Genomic DNA, 8540 nt, shown 5'->3' on the forward strand with positions numbered 1-8540 from the left:
TACAAAAATAACTTGCAATTACCTTAATTTCTTACCATATTTTGAGTGTGCATCTGTTTATAAACAGCTTTCTATAACCTATCATGTGTTTAATTGATTGCTTCTATTTCAGAGTGCCCTTCATCTTACAGCAGTGGTGAGGAGCTGTGCCGAAAACTGGAGGAGCTACAGCAATTTCTGAAACAAGAGCCAGAACATGAAGAGGAAGTAGATATTCTCAACTTCAGTGAGCCATTAAAAATAAACATTAAGAAAGAACAGGAGGAGAAACAAGAAGAGATGAAGTTCTACATGGCTTCCTTGCCTGCATCAGAGTTTGTGAGGGACACTGCTGAGAAGGTAATAAGGGCATCATAAAGCTGATTAGAGCTGTTGTTAAGCTAGTTGTACTCTTACATTTATTTAGTTGCATTTCTTTCATCTATACAGACTTCAGGACTTTTAAATGAAATTTTTTATACATGCCCAGGAAAAATTGGACCTTCTGACTCAAGGCACACAGCTGCCAGTTCTGCCAGGAGAAAGGAAGAATGCCAGCTGGGAGCTCACTTTCAGAGTAACTGTTTTGCAGGGCTTAGTACAGAAAAATCATCTTGAAAGGCTAAAATTAAGGATAAATGAGGGATGAGGAGCATTAGCACTGAATTCTTCCTGACCCATCATGCAAAAGATGTGGACTTGTTGCTTGGAGCAATGCTGTGTAATAGCAGTTCCTGAAAGGGGTTATAAGAAAACTCCACAAACTTCTCTGCTGCTCAGATCTCTGCCTCCTGTTCAGTTTAGGGCAGGAGAGAGGGGGGGTTTTGGTCATGGCAGCGGGAGAGAGACAGGAGACTGACCTGGCTTGTAGGAAAGAGTGGTTTTTGTTGTACCAGAGCAGCAGGAGGGATTTGCATGGGGCAGTTGTTGGAGAAAGAAAGGATTCCTGTCCCCACCTCAGCTGCTGACACCAAGGCACAAAACCTTGGTTCTGGTCTCTTGCTACATAGGTGGCAAAGGCATGGGCACAATGAGAGTGGAACTGAGGGATGAAACACTTTTGGGATGGAACTCCTGTGCCAGGAGTCCTGTTTGAAGTGGTTTCAGTGGCCATAGCTGGGTGCAGAAAGATGATGAGTAGATGGATTGAAGATATGTACAGTTTTAAAACAGAGCTTCCATTCTCAACCCAGAGATACCCAGTGCAGCCTGGGTTTTGTGTAGACTTTCTGAAACAAAAACTAAAACCTGCTTTTGTTTCTTCTCACTTTTAGAGGCATTTCTATAGGCTGTATTAATTTTACCCAGATTTTTTTAAAATTAAGCCTGAGATTATACTGCTTGACAGTTCCATATGTCTACTGACTTCTCTTTTAACTAACCCTTGTTATAGGGGTTTTTTTCTGTTAATCTCATCTAATTCTAGTACAATGTGCATTGTGTTTTTTGATATACTCATTCTTTTTTCTCTCTTGTATTTCACAGATAGGGATTTCTTTTCAACCTGCTGAGGTACAAAAGAATGTTTATGCATCTGTAATAGAAGATATGATTTTAAAGGTAAGAAATTACTTCACAGGAAGGGCTTGTCTGTAATTGTATTAATTCAGCAATTAGAAAGAAAGATGGAATATCTTTACTAATGTTCCTTTATCAAATCAAAGTCTGTCTTTCTGCATGAATAGATACATAACTGCCCAAAGAGGGTTATACTCTTTTGTGGGGGTTTTCAGCTTTCTAACTGATCTGTTGGCTTGGACACAGAATAGTGATTTGCAGATTCTCACCACAACAAAGATACTGACTCATTCTGAGATTTTGAAAGTACCCTTTGCTTTGTCCTTCCCTTCAGAACTGGGGGGGATCTTTCAGATTGTGTAAGACTTGGTTGTTTTATACAAGGTTAGCTATATTTTCGTAAATACTCCTCAGTTACTTTGCCCAGGTCATCTCTGCTGGGAGACTGCTGAATTCTTGTGGAGAGTAACAGTTCTGCCATATGTGAGAAACCATTTCCCCATCATTATGGAAAAACAGAGAAATGGTTTTGCACTAAAATTTGAACAGCAGGATTCTGTGTTCTTAGGTTTGGACTGAAAGCTAATACAGATTATTTCTAGTAGCACTCTGGTGTATTTCATGCCAAAGATGATTTTGGGGTTGTTTATACAAACTGCAGCTTATCAGAAGATGAGTTTTACAAAATCTATTTGATTCCAGGTGGCACATGCACTCATGTGCATGCCTGTGCTGTGCTCCCTGTTACCGCACAGTACATCCATTTATAGACACAGATTGTAGCCATCAGGTTGCTCCATTATAATTGTAGAGTTATGCCAGCTTTCCTCACTGAACATTGCAGAAATCTCTCCTCTGGTCTTGAATACAGCACAGAAAGCCAAGAGCCTTAATTAGCTTTTGACTGAACCTTGGTTAAGCCAAGTGTTGGGCATATGGCTGCCCAGGCTGGGAGGCTCCTGTGAGGGTGTTTTGACAGAAGCCTGGTGACCACAGGAAGTGGTACTGGCTCCCAGGAGAATATCTGCAGTCTGCCACATACAAAACCATCTCTGGTGTTTGAGAGGAGGGGTCCTGAAGTGCTCTTGGAAACTCAGGCTCTGGAATGCTCGATCCACCCTGCTGGGCACGTACAGCTCTGCAGGTCTGGAGGGACAGCAGCCTGAGCTCTGTGCACCTCTGGGTCTCTTTCTGTTAAATAAACTCATGTCTTAAGTAATAAAACTCACTCGGGTGTCTTGAACTGCCCTGTGCTGACCATTTGAGGATTGAAGCCAGCCAAAATTTCAGCTGCTTCTACACTGATACTTGAGCAAATAGCAAGTTCCTTTGCTGTTTTTGTCATGGTGCCTCTAACGCTGTCTCTTGTCCCAGGCCACTGAGCAGCTGATGAGCGATATCCTGCGGCAGGCGCTGGCTGTGGCGTACCAGACAGCCCCTCACAACAGGTACAGCTCGGGCTGCTTTGGCACTGCTCACAGCAGCACTCAGGCTGGAATGGCTTCGGGAGCTTAGTCAGGCTTTGTGTGGCTCAGACCACAAGACTGAGGCAATTTATGGACTGTGCTCTGAGAGGAACCAAGCCTTAAGAGGGGTTTGTCATTTCGTGGCTCCCTAGTGGGAAAGGATGGGAACATAAACATTAAAAACCGAGGCAGGGTTCTCTGCTGTTGCCATGCCTCAGAGGCACATGAGCTGTTTCTGCACAGCCACACTGCAAGGACCTGCTCACTCTTGTCCGTCTCAGGCTGCTGTGTAGACAGCTTAGCCATGGCCTGCCAGAACTTAACCTAAATAATCTCTGTTTTACTGATGCACACTTTTCTGCCTCAGATGCTGAGTGATTTTTATAGAATCATAAAATTATTTGGATTGGAAGGGACCTTAAAGATCGTTGTGTTCCACCCCCTGCCGTGTGCAGGGACACCTTCGACTATCTCAGGTTGCTCCAAGCCCCATCCAACCTGGCCTTGGACACTTGCAGGAATGGGGCAGCCACAGCTTCTCTGAGCGACCTGTCCAGTGCCTCACCACCCTCAACAGTAAAGAAATTTTTTTAGTATCTATTGATTAGGCCACATTTTGATTTCTGTTCAGCAGCATTATTTGGGATAGCTTAAATTGATTTAAAAAAACCCAAACACTATGAGAAAATGCTCAGTTTAAATATTCACATGTATGCAGTATATAAATATTTACCTAAAATATTAAAAAGTAGGTATACATGCTATATGTAGAAGTACATACACAAAAATTAGGCTATACAAGTTCAAGAATTCATGCTTTAGTACTTAATTTTCCTGTCCCAGTGCCCAAGAGGTTTTCCCCCCAGTCATTTGAGTGGCTTTTTTTTGTGCTGTGATATTTTAATGCTTTCCCTGCATTGCTCTAACACCTGCTCTTATATCCTTTTTTTGCTTTGATTGTTATTTTTGACTTGCTGCTTTATGGACATGTGGTTTTTTGTGTATTATAATAGCATCTCTGATGCATTCCCTGCAGGACTCCAAGAGAGATCACAGTGATGAATATTCACAAAGCCATCTGTAATATTCCCTTTCTTGACTTCCTCACAAACAAACATATGAAGATACTAAATGAGGAGCAATGAAATAGAGCAGAGAAGGTGCTACAGGAAAGGTGGATTTATGACTGAAGTTGGGCTGACAAATCCAGTATTTCTGTAGGACACTATTACATTTATAACATTGGGCTACTAGATTGTTACCTCCAATTAAAGATGCACCTTAATGCAACAAAATGATGCTCTTTTCCAAATCAAGTTGTTAAATGTCAGTGTTTACTTGGTAAGTGTATGTTCAGTGGCTGAACAAACATTGTCAGTTTGCATCAAGTTGCTAGCTGTGAGAGACTCCACAGGCCTGGTCCCTCTGAGACAGCTCTGCTGGTGAGACTGAACTGGTTTTTAAGATGAGAAATGATGTTTTTAATGCAGTCTACATACAAGTTGGTTTCCCCATGCAGCGAGCAGGGCACTTGCTTTGGCACTCTGACTATGGGAGAAGTCCAAGGCAGCTGTGTGAGGTGGGCCATTGGAGTAGATGTGGATTAGGTGTGGATTTGGGGGAGCAGAAGGCTGATGGCAGCAGCACATTTGGCCCTTCTTGCCTGAGCCCTGAGCGTGATGGATGTGACTGAGAACACAGCTGGGTAGTTTGTCAGCAGCTTACTCAGCTAAGTGTCACCTAACCAGATTCCTTGCCTCTCTAGAGGAGGCGTCAGGTGCCACCTTTCTTAGTCACCTTGGGAAGGGTGGACTGGCAGATCCTCAAGCAAGATGAACAAACCGCGATCAGGCGTGGAAAGATTTGACTGACCACTTGTCCTGCATGGGAAAGGAGAGGAACAGAGACCATATTCAGAGTTTGGGCTGCCTGAAACGCTTCACTTGCCCAGCAAGTGCCTCCCCATGCTGCCAGAAGGTTTGAAGAGTGCTGGAGGGCAGATGACCAGCGGTGCTGTACAAGTATTAATGTTGTAGCAGCATTCACCAAGTATCAGCCTGAACTGTGAAGTGCTGTGGGAGCAGCACTGCTTTGGCCTATGTTCTGTTTGACATGGAGAGGCCTGGTGGGATTGAAAAGTCAGAGATTTGCTGCCTGTGGGGAGATCCTCTGATGACTTGACTGCAGGAAGAAGTTCTGCTACTAACCCCAGCACTTACCTGTCTCAGGAACACCACTGGTGAGGGAGACATGTCTGCAGCCTGGCTATCAACACCTTGCTGAAGAAAGCTTCGTTGACAACATCCCGACCACCCCACATCCACCACCCCTTTGTCCTGCCCCGTGGGTGCTTGCTGGTAGTGTGAACAAGCCATTGTGAAGTTGGTGGGACTCCTGTGGGACTGTAGTGCTTTCAGCATGCTTGTTTTGTCTGGCAGTGCTGTCATGGGTGGAGCATGGGCCAAACAGCCAGAACCTCCAGTGCTCTGATCTCAGCTGGGTCTCTGATCTGCTGCATGGCCTTTGATTTAATCACTCTGTGCCTCAGTTTCCCCATCTCTGAGCATGGGGAGCAGGATACCTACCTCACAGGGGTGTACTGAGGCCTCGCTCTTGTTGGTGCCGTGCTTTGACAATACAAAGCCTTTTATAAACATTAAACTACAGTTATCTTTCTTGGCCTGGGGTAGGAGCAGAATGTTATCTTTTGGTGCTTTTTTGGGGCTAGAACACAGGCAATGGTAACTACAGTAGTGTGCAGGAACTGCATGCTGAAAAATGCTTTAGTTCAACTTGGAAGGAGAGTAGTGTAAGTTTGATGCAGTGGTTAAACTGAAGGAAGCACTGTGTACCTCAGATGGGATGCCACCTGTCTTCTCCATCTTAAATGAAACCGGAGTCTGCAGCAAAGCCCCTCTCAGTTCATCACAGCTAACAGGGAGCTGCAATTCTGTTGAATAAAAGAGTGGCAGAACCTGACCCCTGAATCTAGGAAATGGGACCAATGGATGAAATCCAAACAGCATTTAGAGAAGGACTTAAATGCCCCCTCGGAAGGACATTACAGATGCTCTGGATTCAGAAGCTAATCCTGGCTTGCTCGGGTGAGCTGAGTGCAGGATTGCCTGTGAAAGGAAAGGGCACAGCTTAGCCCTGACATTACTTTATCAGCGGAGGTCAGTGTGATGGAGTTGAGCAGCAGTGATTATGTTCCAGCTCAGTGTTGAGTTGGGAGGAATCCAGGTAGCTGGGGAGCTGCAGGCTCCCTGCTTTGTAGGCTGTAGTGAACCTGGGGTCTGTACTGCTTTCAGGCAACCCTGTACACTTCATGAAAGAGAAGGGCATTTTCAAGATCCCTGTCACTATCACGACAGCCTGCAGGTTCTGTGGCAACAGCCTTGTGGGCAAACTCAGTCGTGCTGTGATCTGCAATGACCTCGAGTACTGTGTGCAGTTTTGGGTGCCACAATATAAAAAAGACATTAAGCTATTGGAGAGCATCCAAAGGAGGGCCACAAGGATGGGGAAGGGCCTGGGGGGAAGCTATGGGAGGAGTGGCTGAGGTCACTTGGTCTGTTCAGCCCGGAGGAGTGGTTTTCAGCATCCTCCCGAGGGGCAGGTACCAGTCTACTCACTCGTCACCAGGGACAGGACCCAAGGGAATGGCATGAAGCTGAGTTAGAGGAGGTTTAGGTTGAATATCAGGAAAAGATTCTTCACCCAGAGGGTGGTTGGGTACTGGAACAGGCTCCCCAGGGCACTGGGCACAGCACCAAACCTGTCTGAGTTCAAGAAGCATTTGGACAATGCTCTCAGACACCTGGGGTGACCTGTGCAGGGCCAGGAGTTGGACTCAGTGATCCTTGGGGTCCCTTCCAACTCAGCCTGTTCTGTGATTCTGTACACATGCATTTCCAGCCCCTGCCTCTTGCAGGCTTTGGTTCTGGGATTCTGATAACACCCAGAGCAGCTTTTGAGGATGCAGGAGCTCATCTTTGGGCATCTGTTTGCAAATTGTGGCTTCTTTGCCTGTGTCCTGCTTTTCTGTGAGGAATGGAGTTTCAGAAAAAGTCCTGAACCTGGCCCTCAAGCAGGCAGGTACAGAACCTCTTGTTCTTAATGGGGTTCTTGTAGTGGAGATCTATTGCTACATTTCTGAGCAACCACAGGTTATTCTCCTAGGAGATGCTATATTATTAGTATATAAAGTTTGCTGAAGAAAAATAAACTGTTAAAAGCAGATAGAAAATGACACATTTGTTTAGTTCTTCAGATGTAGGAAATGTTTGCAACAAGTTCTTTGCATTTTGAATAGTGGTGGGAGAAAAATTTGTTGGTGAGAAGTTCCTGTGGGAATTGCTTGGAGATAAGATAGAGGTTGTGGAATTTCACACATCCCTTTAGGTATTTGTGGAATGCTACAGGTGCGGTGTGTTGAAATGTTACAGTATATTTCTCTGGCTTTCTGAAGAGTTAAAAATCTCTTTACAAATATTGCCCCTATTTGTAATGCTGAGTGTTTAAATCCTTCATGTTATCTGTATTATACTGTATAATTGTGTAATATACGTATGTTTACAATAAATTCTTTTATTAGCTGTGCTAGGATTGCCTTGACTGTCACCTGTCACTCAAAGTTTCTCCAGATTCACACATATTTTTGTACTCTGTGTATTCAGAATGTTGTACTTAGTTCTGGATTCTTATCCAGAGGAATTGATCAGAAGGAAAAGGTAATTTTCCCCTTTTCTAGTTATTTTAAAAAGCAACTGGTTTTGGAAGCTGGGGGAGGGGAAGCCAGGAGCTGAGCTCCTCCAAGTTTTCATCTTCCAGAGGACCCTGTTTAAATAGCAAATCATTGGTTTGTGTGGAAGACTTTTGAAAAGTAAGGTGGGTTGAGGTTGGTCCAGCTGCCAGATGCCCACCCAGCTGCTCTCACTCCACTTCAGAACTCAGGAGAACGTAACATGTCTTACATGGGTCAGGATAATGTACCACGGAATCACTAAGTTTGGAGAACACCTCTAAGGTCACCCAGTCCAATAGTGGCTGCCAAGCCCACTATTAACCATGTCCACAAGTGCCACAGCTACAAGTCTTCTAAATGCCACCACAGATGGGGATGCCACCACTGCCCTGGGCAGATCAACGAAGTCTGTAGATAAAAACAGAGACGTCAAGTACTGGTTGCTGCCATCGGCAAAACAGGCTCCACTTGGGGAAAATTAGTTGAACTTACTGCCAAATAGAAGATGAATGGTGAGAGGCAAAGACAAAAAAAAAGCCAACCCCCCTCCCCCCCCAAAAAACGGGGAAAAGCCCCCAAAACCCCCAAATGCTTCCCCCTCGACTTCTTTTCTGGTGTCTTCAGTCCTCCACCGCTAACTGCTGCCTCCTCCCTCCCTCAGGCCGGCCACGGCTCCTCCGATGCTTTCGGCGCCCTCAGCTGCCCGGGGGCGGTGGGAGCCGGCGGTGCCCGGCACGGGGCAGCCCCTCCCCTCACAGAGACCCCAGCACCACAGCTCCCTCCTCTCAGAGACCCCCTCACAGATACCTCCCCACTGCTCCCTCCCTTCG

At 45.4% G+C, this 8540-nt stretch overlaps 1 protein-coding gene across 7 annotated transcripts in view; it reads left to right on the forward strand.

The window, feature by feature from the left end:
• The window catches only part of YEATS2 (YEATS domain containing 2), a 48634-nt gene extending 41068 nt beyond the window's left edge, over positions 1-7566 (forward strand). For all 7 annotated transcript variants that reach the window (XM_071437103.1, XM_071437105.1, XM_071437106.1 and 4 more), the window contains 4 exons: positions 113-339; positions 1465-1539; positions 2872-2945; positions 4000-7566. In XM_071437103.1, the coding sequence (XP_071293204.1) occupies positions 113-339; positions 1465-1539; positions 2872-2945; positions 4000-4108 (485 nt within the window). In that variant the 3' untranslated portion in view covers positions 4109-7566. The remainder of the gene's footprint in view (positions 1-112; positions 340-1464; positions 1540-2871; positions 2946-3999) is intronic.
• The last annotated feature ends 974 nt before the right edge of the window (positions 7567-8540 follow it).

Source organism: Agelaius tricolor, unplaced genomic scaffold, assembly GCF_023055355.1.
Source record: "Agelaius tricolor isolate 1412-34295 unplaced genomic scaffold, bAgeTri1.0.p SCAF_12, whole genome shotgun sequence".
Lineage (NCBI taxonomy): Eukaryota > Metazoa > Chordata > Aves > Passeriformes > Icteridae > Agelaius > Agelaius tricolor.